This window comes from Alternaria incomplexa, assembly GCF_024043165.1.
Source record: "Alternaria incomplexa strain BMP 0042 chromosome Unknown scaffold_8, whole genome shotgun sequence".
NCBI lineage: Eukaryota > Fungi > Ascomycota > Dothideomycetes > Pleosporales > Pleosporaceae > Alternaria > Alternaria incomplexa.
Window position 1 is genome coordinate 890,373 of NW_026249857.1, and position 18,727 is coordinate 909,099.

Below are 18,727 nucleotides of genomic sequence, written 5' to 3' on the forward strand. Positions count from 1 at the left end.
ACATGCTGACTCGTGCGCAGGCAAACCCCTGTTCATGTGGCTTTCTCACCTGCGGCCAGCACAATACCATACATGTGCAAGCACGCCTCTTCTCTCGACGTGACACGAACCAAAGTCCCGGCATAAAGCCACATCAATAGCCCCAGAGGTGGGAACACAAGGGTCGTGCAAGCCTCCGGCCGCATAGCGTGCCGCCGTGTCCACCATCTCACGCCGTATCGTGGCAAAACATCGAATCATGTGGGTCTACCATCGTTGAGGGCTCGGTGGGGTACACGCCCGCTAATTCGATCGCTCCAGGGTATGGATCTCCTCTCCGACGTCCGAACGCCTGGTGCTAGTGTGCGTGTCATAGCAGATAGCGAGAAGAGAATTTTGAAGCCTGGCCCCAAAGAAGAGATGAGCGGCACAGAGAGGGCAACAAGGGCGGTTTGTGGCAGATAGATGGCGATGGCAGAGGCACGGCAAGTGCGTGCCGTCTGACTGCTCATCGATGGAATCAGCACATTGCCGTGTTCCTGCTTCCCGCCCTCATCGCAGGTTGCACAGTCACCTCTCCGCGACCGACCAAGGCGGATGATGTGGCGTAAGCCTCACCGATGACATAATTCTGGCCTCCGGAGCGACAAGCGTAAGCCCAGCGACCGTATGTCTCAGCAGAATGCGGCGTCCAGAGGGCCAAGAAGAGTTTCAGCTTTTGGACCTCGTGTCGTGAGTCAAACCTGCCAGCGATGTCACAGTACCTCTCGTGTTTATCCCCGAGAAGGGCCAAAAAGCTTAACCTTTTCCTTGGGGCTGCAGCATAACAGACGGGTTATTTTTTTATTCATTCTTTCGCTACCAGAAAACAAGATCCTGCACGTGCATGGATCCTGCAGGCCTCAACAGCATGTTCACTTTCCCTCCTATCGTCCGATGCAGTCTCGCATGTGGGCGCAGCGGCTTACCTCCGATGACAAGCGAGTTGTCAACACTGATGCGCCCCGCAGTCAGTTCCAAGGTTTTCGCCATATACGAAACGTCCACTTTCCTGCTGAAAGCTCGCGATCACACATCGTATCATGGTGGAGCAGTGGGTTTCGAGACTTCGAGCTCCAGAGGCGTATTTTTAGCACGCCTTACATTGCTAGCGGTGCGGATCGGAACGACAACTGGAACCTTAACACGAGGATGGTAGCCAACTACCGCCTTGGTATTTGCAGCGTCGCGTTCCCATTGGGTGGGCCCAGGGGAACAGCTAAGCCTTCAACGGGTGGCCTCGCATCGTATTTTCGCCTTCGTTTTCTAGTTCTGGAACAGCTGGATGTGCTTTTTGAACTCCATGCTTGTAACTGCCTGGCTTACTCATTGTACCAAGCTTTTTGTCTTGACAGTTGCTTTTGCATACTTCGCGTGGCAAAGGGTTCATCAACCAAACTCCTATCGTGTCGGTACCGAAAAAACAGAAACGAAACCATTTTTGCTCCGGCAGTGGACTCGATTACCTAAAGCAACTTTCTCATCCGGGTTAGATCTGCGAAACGTCAAAAAATATTCCCGAGGCCAAGTACGGAAGCCAAGATGGCCGAAAGTTTCCGAGCCGGTGAACGTGGAGACCATGAAGACGGTTTGTACTGGGGAGTCAGCTAAGCTCAGTCCTGCGGTTTCTGTGGAGTATTGGGGCTCACAAGATGCGTCTATCAACTTTACTCTATCTGGAGGTGTAACGCGAAAGACGATGGTAGTGGAGTTGTGGAGTCGACAAAGCTTTTGTGGGTATGTGGAGTTGACTGTCAAGGCATCCCTGGTAGGCGCCTGGCAAAGAACTTCGGCATGTGTATAGTCAACATTTGACTTCGCTTGACCATGGCTGTGAAGTCACGTATTCATCAGCTTGGCACTGACAGACTTGCGAAATCGATAACGACAGGGTACTGTGCTGACTGAGTTCCGCAGCAAGGCTTCCTCACGCTTGACTCGTCGAGATATGCACTGGACCCCAGTTCAGTCATCAGCCACTCAGACCGAATGCTTACATGTCTACCCACTGATACGACAAGGCCTGACCCAACGGGTCGCGTTGACCTCTGCAATCACGAGCGTGGGCGTCTAGGCAGCACTGAGTCCAAGACACTGACCGACTCTTCTCTCGTGATGTGCAATGCTTCATCAAGCCACAACAATACTTCGCCATCGGTATCATCGCCCCGAAGTTGTATCACGCTGACTGCTGCCTCACTGATACCTGAATCGGATCATGGGCACTCGTGTCGGAGAGTCATTGCTCCACCTGGCGTCCTCGAAGAAAGGCAATGCTAACACGAGTATGCAAGCTCAGCAACATCGCTCACAGCCGCATGACACGGTACTTCAACGAGCACCAGATAGCCAGGCACCACGGGGCCGTCTATGTCCTCGACCGGAACCTGCGCCAGTACTCAACTCATCACTTACGTCCGTACCATCGCCATCATCGAGGCGCCCATACTCAAAATATGCACGTAGTCACAACTCTAAGAGTATCTCGCACACCTTAGCACCTGAATCTCACCACCCACACCCATACTAACATATGCACATATTTTATAACTCTGATAGCATACCGATAACTTTATTACCTATACCTCCGCCTATGTCCTCCATAGCGCCCCCACAGACCCCAAGCTCAAAACCCAAATCCAGACCCCCATAACAAACCCGCCATCGCAATCTCAACCGTAGACGCCAAAATCCACCGTAGAACTAGAACTAATCCACGTGCTCAACACCCGCAATAGTATGTATGGCAATCTCCCGTCGCATTCGCTTCTCACATTAGGACCGCACTTCGGTGACTACTCCGCCAGTTCACCATGCTCCGCGACTCTCCCACACCCGTGCGCCTCCGCAAGGCTTGCAGACCCAGACCCAGACGCCAAAAACCTCAGCATTGAGCCTCAACCGCACCGTCTCTGCCAGAGTAGTCTAATGATTAGATTAGCCGCAGATTTTCATGAATCAAGGTTCGGAAAAGCGTACATGTAGCGCCGAGAGTAGCGCCGCTGAGGCGACTATCGAGTCAAGCGTTCTGGCGTCGTTGATGGTATCGAACTCTAAATTGCCACGGCCACGTGCGACGGAGCGGGCTAGGGAAAGTTTGTTTGATGCGAGACTGGCTACCCGCGCGATGGAATATGGTGGTGTGGAATGGTAGTTGGAGTTTGGCGGTGGGCGGCCATGTGGAAGCCACGGCGGTTAGGATAGTGTGCGAGCTATTGTGTGTGGAGGGGGTCGGCGAATGAAGGTGGCGTGTCAAACGCCGAGGAGGGGGGAGTTTCTGGGAGCAGTGTATTCGAGTAGGGGGTAAGGTTGAGAGGAGACTTGAGCAAATGGAATGTACCGATGCGGTCGAACGATAGCGATGTTCTAGTATGTAGTTCTCGATCCCTTCACACCTTGTTGTATTCCTATCTAGACATACTCTTGATGAGAGACTGGAGTCGATGGAAGCAGAGTCCATAACGCGGTAGTGGTAACGCAGTAATCTACACAGTAAGGGCTATACCCACTATCCAGACATACAGCTACAATCCACATGTCCCAAACACCCTTTGCGAACCCTCCTACCACACCACCTACATCCTGTCCGCTACAAGCTGTCGCATGCGTACAGCAGGACCATCACATGGCTCCCGGCAACGTCGTGTCCCCTCGCACACAGCACTCACACACCCTGCATTTCCGACACGGCGCACCAAAGATAGCATCCTCGATCCCTCTTAGCCAAAAAAACACGCATGCTGCAGGGTCCCAACAAGTCTCGGAAGCGCCATCATGCAGGGAATGCGTGATGGTTGCGAGGGAGGTGGTACATGTACACTAGGAATGGCTGGGCGAGAATGGATATCCCGAATTGATGCAGGCCAAGCGTTTGTACGAGGGTTGAGGCTCTGCTCGCCCGATCGAAGAGTCTGTGGGCGGCGATGCGGGATAGGTGGTTTTGTCCTTGCTCGGGATGGGATGGTTGTGTGAGAGATATGATGGCTTTGGTGGTCCGAAGGCTTTGATCGTGTCGTATGATGTCGAGGACGATGATGAATGGAAGGCGAAGGCGTTGCGTTCATCGCGTGCTCCAGCCCAACTCAACCCTCCATCTCCCAGACCAGCGTCTCCCGCCCTTCAAACTGCATCACCGTCCACGCATGCTTGCCCCCAAAAGCCTGCGCGCTCATTGCGAACCAATCTGCCTCTTCGCCGTGCATCCCATCCCCTCCTTCCATATCCACATCCACATCCATATCTTGCGTCCCATTAACCTTCTTCTCTCTCTTCTTAAACCCCTCCTTTCTCACCATCAGAAAAAGATCGCGCATAAAAGCCGGTCCCATGAAGCCCCTCCACCGAACCGTAACCATACCCCTCTCCCCAACGCCTCGACCCAGATCAGGAACTTCGTAGCGTGACAAATGCGGGTTTATATCATCGCCCACCTCGACCCTTGGAGAGCCCAACTGAAGCATGTGAATCCACTCCAGCAGCCCCATCGCCTCATCCTCATCATAAACATCCTTCAGCCCCGCAACACTCACCCTAGGCACGCGCACCCCATCCAACCTCCTCTCCTCAGGCAGAACATCGCACACCCACGGCGCATGCTTCTCAATCAACTCCCTGCCCTCCCCCAGCGCCTCCCTCGACGTCGGACTCGCATTATAAAACAACCACGTCAGACTCTTATCCAGCACATTCCTCGCCGCCCACTCCAACCTCCCAAACCCTTTTTTCCCATGTTTCATACTGCTCTCACGTAAATCGTATTCAACAACCCACCGCTGTTTTTGGTGTTTCCTTCCCCCGTCTTCCACGGGTACACCCTGCAACCCGCAGCGCTCGTACGACGGGCGCGTAAGCTCCATGCGCAACACACCGTTATACAGCTCGAATCGATCGTCCAACAAGGCTCGTCCTTCGCTCAGCATCATAATGTTGCCTTGTTTGATATACGTGTTCAGGAAGTCGGCTTCGAGGATTTCGGAGAGTGACATGTGGACGCGCGCGTATTGGGTAAGGGCGGGGCTGTCGGCGCGGTGGAATTCGTTCTTGACGAGCTCGTACATTTCTTCGGGCAGGATGAGGTCGACAGTGTGGCTGTATTTCTGCGCAGAGAAGGCGGAGAAGGGTTTCTTTTTCGTGGAGACATTTTGCGGGTCGATGTAGCTGGGGAGGAGGCTGTGGGAGAAGAAGATTTTCGTGTCGGGGGCGGAGGAGGGGCGGTGGATGTCGAGCATCGTGAGGTATTATGAGGGAAGCGCGCGCGCAAGAGTGGGTGTGAAGGAGTAATGGTGGTGTGGTGGTGGTGGAGCTGCGCGAAAGGTGCGGGCCGAACTTTTGTCGCGTGGGGTTTCGGCAAGACGCGTTGCGCGGGCCTATGACGCATGGGCTGGCGCGTTGACATGTGAGCGGCCATTTGTAGTCTCGCGGACATCATTTTTTAATCTTGAGTATATTTGCGTTACTATGCGTCTCTGATCTAATTAGACTACATCCGTGACTGATGTGTACGGGCAAGTTTTGCGCATGAGCATGAACAGGCACCTACGCACGAGAGCGCATATGATGTAGGCATTGAAATACATTTGCACCACGATAAGGTCGAGCAAGTCATGTTAGGGAACAAAAATAGTTGCCAATGTATTCGAAGCGGCAAGTGAGGCGTGCATTAGTAGGATGCTGACACGAAACGTAGAGAAGAGTCATTCCGAAGATATATGCAATCTTGACACAGTAGTCTGTTACAAAAGAACCCAATGTACATGAACCATTGATGTATTGTGTAGAGCCCATAAGAAATCCGCAGATGAGAGATCTACAATGTGCGTGCTGGGGGATGACAGATGTACTGACCCCACCGTATTCTCGGGGTCTGGAAGGCGGAAGGAAATGCGACATGTGTGCGTAAGGAGAAGTATGTTTTCAGTAAACGCGTTTACTATTGTTGCGGTAGGAGAAGGGTATTGATAGAGGTATGCGTCAGAGATATTATCGTCTATTCATGAAGATCGTGTTGAACGTCTCGTAGACCGCGTCTTCGCAATCAAGCGGACAGCAGCTTTCTGAACCGGTCGCGGCTTGCCGATATGATGCCCCAGTCTGAATCCGGTGATAGCGCAGATAGAGCACGGTTTGCCGAATTGCTCCTTACGGGCATTGTGGAATTCTCGAGTACGGTAGAGTTGTAGGGCCAGCGCTTCCACGTCAACGCGCAAGACCCATACTGAGCCGGGATTGCCTCTGATGTGGTGGGAGGCGAGAACAGTGGCGGCGGAGATGTGGTATTGCATCTGCACTTCATCGACTGTCTATGGGTCTTTGTTAGCTTGTGCGATCAGAAATGGAGAGAGCCAATGGGATAAACGCACCAAGGTCTGACGGTAGAAGCACCCTTCACAAGCCGTAATGATACGTTTGACAAGTGGAAACGGATAGGTGTCTAATGCCGCAAAACAATAGATACACCTCCGAGGGGCATGTTGCAGCCATAGTCGTCGATATACGATATGACTCATATCTGGATGAACGGCACCGTACCTGTCCAGCTGAGCGAATGGCAGATTGAATATGTTGCATTGTCGAACGAGATGCGAGCAGTACCCCTCAACGAATTCATTGCATCTTCTGGATGTGCGCGACAGGGCATTGAAAGGATGTGGAAGTACATGAAGAGAGAAGATATCTGCAGCCCAGCGATGACTGTCTGCACCTTGGGTCAAGTCTTCTTCGTCCTTGATGCTCCGCTTCTGCTTCTCCGATACGTCGTATCTACTCTGAGTCTCAGTGAGACCCGGCAGCCGACAGCATGGGTGGATGAGGTAGGACAGTATCTGGTCCACGATCTCGACAGGCAGCGTTTCCAACTTGCTCAACTTGACGTGGGAAGATGAAGGTGTGACGTTGCTGTATTGCAGTGGATTGGGCAATGCGACTGCCCCGCGGTGACGAATTTTAGGCGAGGCTGGAATTGGATGTGGTGGTACAGGATTCTCGTGACTGTCAACCAGCAACCGTCCAACAGTAGGAAGCGAAGAAGGGACCAGCCCTGAGGCGACGGCAGTCATTGAGGCCATGAAGAGGAGAGAAAAAGAGCGACAGAATGGAAACGAGCAGACTCTTCACCTTGGTTATAGAACATGCCGTGAACCTTATACAGGACAAAGGTCAAAAAGTGACGAGTAGAAGCATGCAGGACAGCGGAGCTTCCCACCAACGAGGGGAGAAGTGTGCAGAAAGCTGCATTGCTGCTGCTGTGATTCGTCTATTGGTCGAGAATCCCGGGCAGCTGTGTAGCAGTGTGCAGCCCATGCACATATTTTCGATACTGCATACTGATATATGCTGAGATTGGCGAAGAAGAAGACGACAAGTCGTAGTGCATGTGCACCCAAGTAGTCCGGGTGGATAGCAGACTAGCAAACCGATGCGGCCATCTCCGCCCGGCCCCTTATCGCCTAGCGTCATGTATCATCAACTTACCCGACGGACCACCTTTCGCTCTGTCTGAGACTCGTAACACTGGCCGACAGCGAGAAGCGCGGGAGACAACACCATGGCTGCCCATCCCGACGAGGGACCCGCCGTCGCCCAGCACCCCGCTCCGCCCCCTTCTGGCGCTATCAAGGCCGACTCAGGAGCGGGAGGCGCAACCAAGCCCCGGAACGAGGACGCGCCCGCGCCTGCGCCCGATCAGGATGAGGAAGATGGCGGCGCGTGGGACCAGGCCTCCCTGTACGAGGAGATTCTAGACGAAGTGGAAGCCTTTGAGTACTCGGACGATGGTGAGTCTGGCCACTATGCGCCTTCCACTTCCACCACCATTGACACCCCACAGGCGTAGACACGTGCACCGCCGACGAGGCCCGCCGCTTGCGCCAGCGGCTCCATGAGATTGGCGCGAGCGCATTCGTCATGGAGAACATCACGAGCGAGAAGATGACGGCGCGCAAGCTGTGCACTGCCTTTGGCGTCAAGATTCCCAAGTTTCTCGAAGAGGCGCCTGACGAGAGCTTTTACCAGCTGCTGGGGCTGGCCATCAACCGCGAACTGAACAAGCGGCCGCGACTCGCCCAGTACAAAACCATCGACGACGCTGCGAAACTGCTGCGCGAACGCAAGAACATCATGGTCATCACGGGCGCCGGCATATCGACGAGTCTTGGCATACCCGATTTCCGCTCCAAGAACACAGGTTTCTACTCGCGGCTGCGCGAGATGGGCTACGACGAGCCCGAGGAGGTCTTTGACATCCACAACTTCGACGAGAACCCCCGCACCTTCTACGCGCTCGCCGGCGACATCATACCCGATCTCGAAAAGTGGACGCCCACGCACGAGTTCATCCGCCTGCTGCAGGACAAGGAGAAGCTGCTCACCAACTACACACAGAACATTGACAATGTGGAGGCACACGCGGGCATACGCAAGGAGAGGCTCATCCAGTGCCACGGCTCCTGGGCGACGGCAACATGCCGGAAGTGCAAGTTCAAGGTCCCCGGCGAGGACATCTTCGACTGTGTGCGCGCACAAAAGCCCGCCGAGTGCAAGCGCTGCAAAGACGAAATCGCCGCCCAGCCCAGCAAAAAGCGCAAGCGGACCTCCAACGGCAACGGCGCCCGCAAGAAGCGCTCGAGCGACGAGGATTCAGAGTCCGACGGCGCCTTCGACATCCCGCAGCCCGGCATCATGAAGCCCGACATCACCTTCTTCGGCGAAGCCCTCCCCAACGATTTCTTCGACCGCCTCAAGGACGTGGACAAAGACAAAGTCGACCTCGTCATCGTCATGGGCACCTCGATGAAAGTCGCCCCCGTATCCGAAATCCCAAACTTCCTCCCCCGCGACATACCGCAGATCTACATCTCGCGCGACCCCATCCACCACATCAATTTCGACATCAACTTGCTTGGCGACTGCGACGTCGTGGTTGCCGAGTTGGCGAGACGGGCGGGGTGGACGCTGGAACACAAGATGATACCAGAGGGGCAGACAACGGAGGTGGAATTGACGGATGCGGTGGATCATATTTCTACGGTCAAGGTCCATGTTCCTGTTATGACTACCACGAATGGTCACATCAATGAGCAGGCATGAGCTTAACGGCCTACGACAGACGGCATGGCGTTTGAGTATACATAACAAATGGCGTTGTGAATGGTGTTTACATGGATATCGGTTTCGACCGCATGGACGGTGACCCCGTAGGATGGGCTCAAGATTCACAATATGGAGTTTCACATAGGCTTAGGGCGTTTGTGGTATGGATACGAGAGGAGGGATGAAGTGGCGGCATCAGAGATACCATGGACGGACCATACGATCATATCGGGGGAGCATAGCCGCAGTCTCCTTGTGTTTATATATTTTGCTTCTCCTTCTTGCATATAGACTTCCTGAACAAAATCGAAGTTCGCTTGCAATTAGGATGGAAACGCACTGTCGCATTATCACTCCTCGCAGCAAAGCTATGAGACAAACGACAGTTTATCTGTACAATGATGGTTCTTAAAGACGCGTGCTACCGAGGTCGTGCCTGCCGTGCGGCGCGGGCAGCGTACTAGCCCTCCCGCCTCCCCTTACTGAACGACCCCAGGACCTGCATCACACCTGACAACCACCTGCCACCTCGAAATCCTAGCACTCTTACAACAACGTTACAGTATCAGCGTTTGCGAAGTCAACAAAGCCGTCACGTCATAGCGCACGCGTTGCTTCCCCTCACGTCATCAGACCCGCTCCTGCTCATCCAAACCTACGACCGACCGCGAACACTCCAGCTTCTATGACACGACACGCGACGATGGAACTACACAGTATATACGCAGAACGATTACGTCGACGATGACATCGGCGAAGATTGCAAAGCCTTTACAGCGACGTTGTACTGCAGTATGCTGTAGACTACAGCTACAGTACCGACGAGCAGGCCTAGCAAATGTCAGCTATAAACCATGGTCATTTGATGGACAAGGTCATGGATATACACACTCAGGAACCCGAGTAGAGCTGTCAGGAACAGGCCTAGGATAGCCACAGTCAGAGCATTCCGTTCCGACGTGTGCCTCTCGAACCATGCGACGATGCTGTTCGCTGGCGGCGGATGGTTTACTATTCTCAACAACGTCGCTAAGCGATCTCCCAGATACTTGTACTCGAACTCATCTGGCAACGTACGAATATGCCTCTCGAAGTACGTCGCTTTGGGATCAAAACCGTACTTTTCGGTGAATTTCTCGAGCGACTTGAACGACCGTCCATCGTTCGGGAACAGAAGGAACTGTATGGAGTCCAGGACCTCCAACAGCAACTGTGGTGGCAATGTTCCCCTGCGGAATGTGAGCTCTGGAACGACAAGGTATGCATCGGGGTGAGCTACTTCTCCAGACTTTTCCGAAATCCGATATCAATATCCTCATCACGCGAGCGGTAGAGATGCGCTTTCAGGAAACCAACCTGACGGAAGACATGAAGGATGCGACGCTCTGGATCGAATACGAGATGTTCGGCTAGGTTGTTGGTCGGTCGCAGCCTTACTTTGTATCGCTCTTTCAACTTCCAAGCTTTCAGCCTGCCTCGCTGTGCCAGTGCATCCTGGGATTCTTGGCGGGTCTTTCGGCTTTGGGTCGAAGAAGGGAAGCAGCGCTCAACAAAGTTGGCGAAGGACTGCTTCTCCCCCCATGTCCGAGGCACGTAATCGCCCACCTTGCGACTGCTTTGCTTCGAGGCGCAGTCGATCATCAGTGACGCTTTCACCAAGGCTTGTATTGCGTAGTCCCGCGCTTCGAGGGCCAGATTGTTTGCGAAAAGGCTGTCGAAATCTGCCTTGGTCTGCATTACGTTGCCGATAAGCTTGTTGAAGAACGATATCACCTCCGCGTGACTGGAATACATCGGTGTCCCAATCCTTACTGCGTAATCGCCGGGCGATCCTCTGGTCAACGTTTCGTAGTGTTTAAAGTACACCTCATGCTTTTCCGGTTCCTTCGCAGCCTCGTCACTGAGGAAGCTTTCCGCAATGTCTCTCTTTTCGGCTTGTGTTGGCGGTTCCATGATAGCTTGGTATACTGCCACCAAACTGCGTCAGAGCCATCCGCCTTATACTGCCGACGTTTATAGCCTGAGGTCCCCTTTCTCGCCAACTCATGGCGCATTTGGGCTCTCCGCTTCTTTGCTGGTGGCTGTGTGGACGCCACCATATGCGGCCTCTTCAGCTGATGCGTGATCCCTGCGAAGTCCTCCCAACGTCATAGGAGTCGAGCCTGCCGCCACACTTGGTTGCGATGACACGCTGCGCCATCTCATGTGCGCCACTTTCCTGCTTGTACTCGCTGGTATCGCATTCCCGGTATTCTCTCAAACCGCAGCTCCCTCGTCCCCCAACCCTTTTACTTCACCCCTTCCTCCGTGAACCACGGGCGACCTTTTCTAAATCACACAAGATCCAGGAGAACAACATTGACTTTCCCCTCACGCTGAGGCTCTCACGGATGTGAAAATGGCTACATTGACCCCACCACCACCAGGCTCACCTCCCACGACATCTAAGTCGGCTTCTGGACAGCATGGACAGTCTCGGTAAATCCTCCTACAAGCTAAAGAAGGCTTCGCTGACGAATGAAGGCGCTCTCCATCGGACACGACAATGATGTCGAACGCGCGCGCTTCTCATATACCGAATACGAGTCGAGCTCCGTACACAGCTGGCTCTCGAGCTGATCCCACACCTGCGGCTCCGCATTCATCGACGAACCCGCCCACTACTCCGACTCTCAATCAACCCGTCAATACACACCCAGCCGACTCACTCAGAGATCCCAAACCACTTCTGGGATGTCAACTTCAGCCGACTATACATGAGTACGAGCATTTTCCGCGCAGCCCTCCACACTACGCTGCTGCTCAACATGTCATGAGCAACTTCGGAGATGCCATGTACAAGACGAAGCACACTTGGAAAACGATGACTTTGAAGACGATGAGACTTTCCGATTACGCTTCACTAGTAAAGTCCAGATTCGCCATGTGTAGTACCATAGGTGCACCGCCGGAGCCTGCAATCGTAGTGGAGTGCCCAAACCGGATACTCAGTCGAGTAAAGAAAGTGTTGCAAAGTCGCAATATGAAGAACCAGTACGCTGCTGGTGTCACCCCTGGTCTGGCATTTGCGGTCTACTATTGTGGTAGAGACGATATTGCCTTCGAACTCAGATGGTGCAAGAGCATTGTCACTTTGAATGGGCCTGAGCAGTCTCTTTCTTTATGTGGGACTCGCATGTCGTCGATCCAGGATATCAAGACACCACCTTCAGGTGACGCAACGGTAGCCTGTCTCCTCGAGGTCAAGGGCGATCTTTATGCTCTTGGTCCTGCACATCAACTCACCCGAAAAGACGCTGCCAAGTCTCAGGAGCAGTTGCTCGCTGAGTTGCTACAGATGGACGAAGACAAAGACGAGGACATCGCTTGGGAGGAAGCTGAAGACAACGACAGCGACTACGACGAAAGCGACGGTGATCACGCCTCAGCCAATGACATCATATCCGATAAGGATATGCTTGACAGTAATATAGCACCACCCGATAGTCTTTCTCCTTCGCCACGAGAAGGCACTCATCATCCAAGGGATGAAGGTGTCACAGTTTTGTTTCCGGGCCCAGATGACCTACAGGACGACAACGCGGATGGCGATTGGGCGGTTGCACTCATTCAGAAGCCTGAACAACAGCTACCGAACTTGTACTCTGCGGAGCAGCAAGTCTCTGGGCAGGATTCCCCGAAGCAGGAAGCTCCTAAGCTCCGACACATAGTCGAGTTTGCGAGTGAGCCATCCAAAGACGATACCGAGCCCATAGTAGAGAGGTCCGTTCATATACTCACCTCTTCCTCGACAAAGCAGGGCAGGCTCCTCCCAGGGTTCGCCAACATTTCCGGTCTAAGCGGACGCGGGCACTGCAACGTACATATTGTGGCGATCGACGAATCCGATGGTAAGTACTCCCTTCATGGCGGCTTTTCTCATCATCTGACGCCATGACATAGATATCGTAGCCGGCGACTCAGGGTCTCTTGTCGTTGATGCGCAAAATTCCCTGGCATATGGTCATGTCGTGGCCACAAACTCGCAAGGCTATGCCTACATTGTGCCTCTGTACACAACAATCCGTCAGATGAAGGCATTCTTCGGGACCGCCAACGTCCGTTTGCCAGAACCCCTACATTTGTTATCCCGAGTAGCACTTCACTACGTTACCACTAAGCAGTTCTGCCAAGCTGAAGAAGCTATCATCGCGTTGACCGATCTTGTGCAAGATTTTTGCAACTCTCGCCAATGGGAGCGACTAGCCCATTGGATCAGGACTTCCACGGCACGAACTAACCTGCTTGACATTTGGGATGACAAGCTGGCACAACTCTTTGTAAGTCCACATCAGACGACATTTGTATAACTGTATCTTACGAACTGAAAGTCCGACAAATACGAAAACCAGTCTATCAGGAAGTGGTTGACGGTGACACATGCCTTTCGGGAGCGGTTTCGAGCCGAGAACCTCAGCGTAGATGAATATCGCTTTACACCCCACCCCAAGCCCTTCTACGACTTTGCGTCAGCAGTACTTCCACAGATTCTGGAGGAACTCAGCGCGCCCTACAATACGACCTTACGATCGTGTCGAACGTGCCAACATTCTCGCTATGATATCTGCGTCATCACTCCGCTTCTCAATTCCGGTCCCGACGGCATGACTTCCAACTCTTCGATCATCAAAGCAATCATCACTCAACTGTTGTCTGCATTGAACTTCACCTCTTCTAGCCGATTTACTCGGCGTTCTGAGCTCCGACGTCGGTTTCCTTTTACGGGGTATCCCAACGGCCTGCAGAATCTAGCAGTTGTCCTCGACATTCACCTAACCTTGACGGTGGCATGCTCACAAATCGATCTCCAGCGAACCAACATCGTGCCCTTCAACGAGCGGCTTGAGTTCCTCGAGCCGCTTACAAAAGGCACGCTCGCATCTGTATACCGCGCGACCTCTTGGTGTGTGGATGCAAAGGAAAAGATCGAGATCGCGGTCAAGAAGGTCTCGAAGAGTACCACCACTGTTGTTCAATGGCTAAATGAAGAGCGAATTCTCCAGCAACTGCAGACATACAACGATCCGCATATTGTCGAGTTGTTGACCTCATATTGCACCTTGGACAGCTACGCACTCGTCTTCCCGCTGGCGAACGGCAACATGGATCAACTCATGGAGCGTGACATCCGTGCCTCCAGCCTTGAGCTTACAGCGACATGGGTAGTGAAGCAGATACAGGGCTTGGCTAAAGCACTACAATACCTCCACACCGGGGATGAGCATACCAAAATCTACGGGAGACATGGCGACATAAATCCCAGCAACATCTTGTGGTACAACGACACTAAAGACGGGATACCTCCGTTGGGCACCCTCAAAATTGCCGATTTCGGCCGTTCCGAACTGCGCTCTCTAGGTGAAAGACGACCAAGCATCCGCAAGGCTCTTTGTGAAGGAACCATACTCCATCGTATTGATTACTCATATGGCACTTATGCTGCTCCGGAGTGCGAGTTACCTACAAGCGTCTGTCCCGATCGCCGGACCTCTGACATCTGGAGTCTAGGCTGCGTGTTTCTGGAGTTCCTTATCTGGACTGTAGAAGGCGCAAAGGAAGTAAGGCGACTGCACCAGAAGCTTCGCTCTGACGTTCCAGGGCGTGGAACGTCGTTCTGGCACCTAGAAGTGTCGACACATCAACTCCTGTTCTCTCTCAACCCTCCGATCAAAGAGTATCTAGCGAGGCTATCGCAGTATGCGAAAGACAATGCCAAGCTACGGGCTGCCGTTGATCTTCTTGTCTACGGAGGTGTTCTGGACCCAAATCCTCACGAGCGTCCGACAGCGAAGCAGTTGGTAGAAGAACTGAGGAGCATCAGTATCGAAACTGTGCATGGTCACACCGTCGCTAAACGTCCTGTTTGGACACGCCTTTGGACCTACACGCTTGGATACCCACCGCAACACCGTCATACTCGGATAAGGAACGGTCACGACCCCAATATCGTGTTTGGCACACTGTTACTGCCATACCCCAATATGGCGGGTGCAGGATTTCTCGAGAACGAAATCACTATCGATTCGGAGCATTACCAGGACATGGACGACGAATCGCTGTTGCATGAGTATGATAGCGACCTAGACAGAAGTAGTAACTGCAGTCTTGACTCGAAACGAACATGTCCTTACTGCGCTCTCGAAGCTCGCCCCGTTGCTCTCAAAGCCCACGCCAGAGCCGTACATCGCAATCACACAATCCACGAATGTCCAGACTGTAAAGAGCTCTTTGCAGATATGAAGCAGCTTAGGCGGCACCAAAGACAGCTAGGTTTAAGATGTCTCAGCGCGTCAATAGTCGATAACAAAGATCCTTTCGGAAGAGAGCCACAACTCTGTTCGCGACTGCCTCGTACCGACAGCGCGACAAGCTTGCGTGGGCAGCACGTGTTCGATGATAACTCTGTCCGATCGAGTGTGCTTTCAACCGAGTACCCTACCCAAATGCGCAGCGGTGGACTGGCGCATAGTTATCATCATCATGATGATGCAGGCGGCCCATATGTGGAGTGATCACACCAAGACTATCTCTTTACCTTCATATGCATTATCTGCCGGCGTTTCTGGAGGCCTCACGGGTGCTGAGCGGTAGCGATGGATGGTGTTGTTTACTGTACATTGGTACCTCTATGTTGTTACTTTTGTATATGCGCGTTTCATTTTGTTGTTTCGGTCGACTATCAGCGGCGCTCTTCTGGGCTCATTGGTTTTGGCTCGCTGAGTAACACAGCGTAAGCGATCAGAATTGGTTGTTTTGTAATGTACTACTATCCCAGTTCAACATATGATACCCTAATTACTCAGTCTAAGTATCTCGTTAATACATGGCGTAGGAAATCATGTCTGTCATTATAACGTGGTGACTTCCTCCAACCCGTTCACTTATCCCTGAATTACACCAACAACCTCTTATTAAACTTCCTCCACCCTTGCAAGGCTCCAGCCCGTTACAATCCAGAAACCTTGTCAGCCTATACACCCCATAATTGTCCAAAGTCTTCAACTCCCCTCAAGACTCAATAGTGAGGAATCTCAAACTAGCAATCGCCTTATTCATCGTCTCAGTTGCGTCTTCTGTGTGGTTTGTTGTGTCTACCTCCTGCCATCGGGCGTCACTGTCTTTTCCATTCCCCATACACTCAATGCTTAACTTCGTGTCTCTTCTTTTCCACATCAAGGCAAAAGGTCCATTGTCGTGAATGTGTCTAGTCTTGCCAATTCCATTGTTCGCCTTCGACGTCACTAATAGTGTCACAAGGCTCGCAAACGCTACGCACTCTCAATTCTACTCCCCGTCACTGCCGATCTACAGAAGTTTCCTTTGCCGTTTCGCCGCTGTTCTCACTTTGTAAGCCAATCAGAACGTCGTCGTCGTAATGCGCGCTTTTGGTCCGTGCTTCTTGTTGTTTTCGCGCTCCAAAGCCGCCTTCACTTGCGCCTTCACCTCACCAGATCAGGCCATATTACACGCCTCGAACGTTCTTCAGGCAACAATATGCTCACAGACTACGTCAGTCACCTAGGAACCAGACGCGCTAGCGCCGACTGCCGGTGATCTGCCGGCTCACCCTCTGTCTATATAAACCTCCCATCCCCCCGCCTTTCTCCCTCTTACTCCCCACTCGCTCACTTCTCCAATAACTCAAGTTTACTATCCCCAAAAAATTTCAGTATCATGGCCGCAACCTTCCAAGTAAGCCCTTCTTTCCCCTTCCTTCACTTCAGTCTCGGCTAACATTTTCAGACATCGGCCTTTACTCATGATGTATGACATCATCCATCAACAATCATCATGAGTAACAATAACATCAACCCTTCCTCACTCGACTGTCGACAGTCAACATGACTTCACTTCACTTCCAACTTTCAGCCTCGCCTTCAACATCACCGCCTCGCATGCCTCACACCTACCCGCCTCGGTCCAACTTACCTACCTCACTTCGATTCGACCTCCATCTTGACACCCATGTCACCTTCGGTCTACCCTACTACCACATCGAACTCGCATCGTCTTACTACATCGGCTCATTGCCTCTACTCCTCGACATGCACCACCACCGACGGCACCGCGGCACAGGCACCAACCTCTCTGGCACCGGCTCGATTCTCCTTTGACTGTCGACAGTCTCACGCCACTCCCGATCGTATGCGCGTCGCGAAAGTCAAGTTGTGGCACAGGGATGCAGGCCAGGCTGCATGGTCGGCCCTTGAGTTGGTAGCGGTTTGGATCAGAAGGACTGGCAAGAGCGGAGGATCAGTGGTGTTGAGTTCAGTCACTGTCACTGTTGGACACTTTCACATTGGATGTTGATGCCATCTCGAGATTGCCTCGAGACAACAAGGTTGGAGGACAGACGGTCAATGGCGCTTGCGCTACACTGGGCCTCTTGTTGTTCTCTTGGGTGTCTTCGGACCCCAGGATGGTTGATCATCTTATCTGAACCGGATGGCGGCTTCTTCGGAAGTTCAGGTCAATTCTGGTGAGGATAGTGAAGTGTCGGCATGTTCGACGAGCACTGTTCTTGACATCGCTGCTGGTGAGCCCTGGTTTGGTGGATGGTTGAACTTGATGGACTTGGTGGTGGTGGTTGGATATTCCAGGGGTGGTTGGATAGTGCAAGGACTTGGTGGTGGTTGGATGTCTTCTTGGTCGTCTCGATGGAACATGGACTTCTTGTATGGGTTTCAACTTCAGGGTTTCAACGGTGGTGGTGGTTTAGCTTAGCTGGCATTCTTGGGTCCTCAATCAACCAACTTTGTCATTACATCTTGTTCCCTTCTTGACTTCTTGACATCTTGACATCTTACTTGTTTGACATCTTGACATCTTAGTCCCTTACCTTCTTTCCTTTACATCTTCTACCTCATGCATTCTACCTTGCTATTGCCCACAACACACTCCAAAAGTTTTGTCAATGCTACCTTCTAAGGCCTTAGCATTCCTCGCTATTGAACTCTAAAGTAGATATTCTAGTATACATCTAAGGCAAAGACCTGCGCCACTACATGTACTTTATCTCTTATGTCTCTCTTTACCTTATTTCCGTTGCATTCTTCTCTAGAAGAAGAGAATGTAGACGCTACACAGCAGGTAAAACCTATACAGCGCGCACATGTGCAAAGCAGGAGATATATACCAAGCAACCAATGCGCGCATTGCACCTTCTGCCATGACTTCTCCCTTCTACCTCGCTAGTCTAGACTCACACTCTCTCCCCTCCTTCTTCTTGCCCGTCGCCCTCTCACACAAGCCATATACTCCGTATCCCGCGCTACCAACCCACCCATCCCCAACGCCCTCCACTCCTCCTCCAACGCCTTCTCCGCATACGCCATTCTACTCTCTTCTGAGCGCATGCTTCCCGGCGTCTTCTTCTTCTCCTTCTCTTCCCCATCTCCACCCCCATTGCGCGACGCATCCGAACACATGTACCACCCCAAAGTGGGCTCATACGTGATACCCAAATGTTTGACAATGCGGTCGTGTTTCGCGCGGCGATTGCGCATATAGCTTTCGTCGCGCGCTGCGTCGCCGAGCTGGGATCGTATGTGTGCGGCGCGGGCGCGAACATCGGGGGCGGATA

At 52.7% G+C, this 18,727-nt stretch overlaps 4 protein-coding genes across 4 annotated transcripts; 2 read left to right on the forward strand and 2 right to left on the reverse strand.

The window, feature by feature from the left end:
- Positions 1-4,100: 4,100 nt before the first annotated feature.
- On the reverse strand, positions 4,101-5,246 carry J4E90_006104 (uncharacterized protein; the record flags this gene model as incomplete). Its single annotated transcript, XM_051435653.1, has 1 exon — positions 4,101-5,246. One exon carries the CDS (start codon positions 5,244-5,246, stop codon positions 4,101-4,103), a length of 1,146 nt encoding a protein of 381 aa, XP_051290511.1.
- A 2,315-nt stretch (positions 5,247-7,561) lies between these two features.
- On the forward strand, positions 7,562-9,102 carry J4E90_006105 (uncharacterized protein; the record flags this gene model as incomplete). The annotated part of the gene is made up of 2 exons (XM_051435654.1): positions 7,562-7,790; positions 7,844-9,102. The coding sequence occupies 2 exons, from the start codon at positions 7,562-7,564 to the stop codon at positions 9,100-9,102; spliced, it is 1,488 nt and encodes a 495-aa protein (XP_051290512.1).
- A 736-nt stretch (positions 9,103-9,838) lies between these two features.
- J4E90_006106 (uncharacterized protein) lies at positions 9,839-11,058 on the reverse strand (the record flags this gene model as incomplete). The annotated part of the gene is made up of 3 exons (XM_051435655.1): positions 9,839-9,936; positions 9,997-10,334; positions 10,385-11,058. 3 exons carry the CDS (start codon positions 11,056-11,058, stop codon positions 9,839-9,841), a joined length of 1,110 nt encoding a protein of 369 aa, XP_051290513.1.
- A 1,069-nt stretch (positions 11,059-12,127) lies between these two features.
- On the forward strand, positions 12,128-15,364 carry J4E90_006107 (uncharacterized protein; the record flags this gene model as incomplete). Its single annotated transcript, XM_051435656.1, has 4 exons — positions 12,128-12,995; positions 13,048-13,424; positions 13,956-15,211; positions 15,358-15,364. 4 exons carry the CDS (start codon positions 12,128-12,130, stop codon positions 15,362-15,364), a joined length of 2,508 nt encoding a protein of 835 aa, XP_051290514.1.
- Between the last annotated feature and the right edge of the window lie 3,363 nt (positions 15,365-18,727).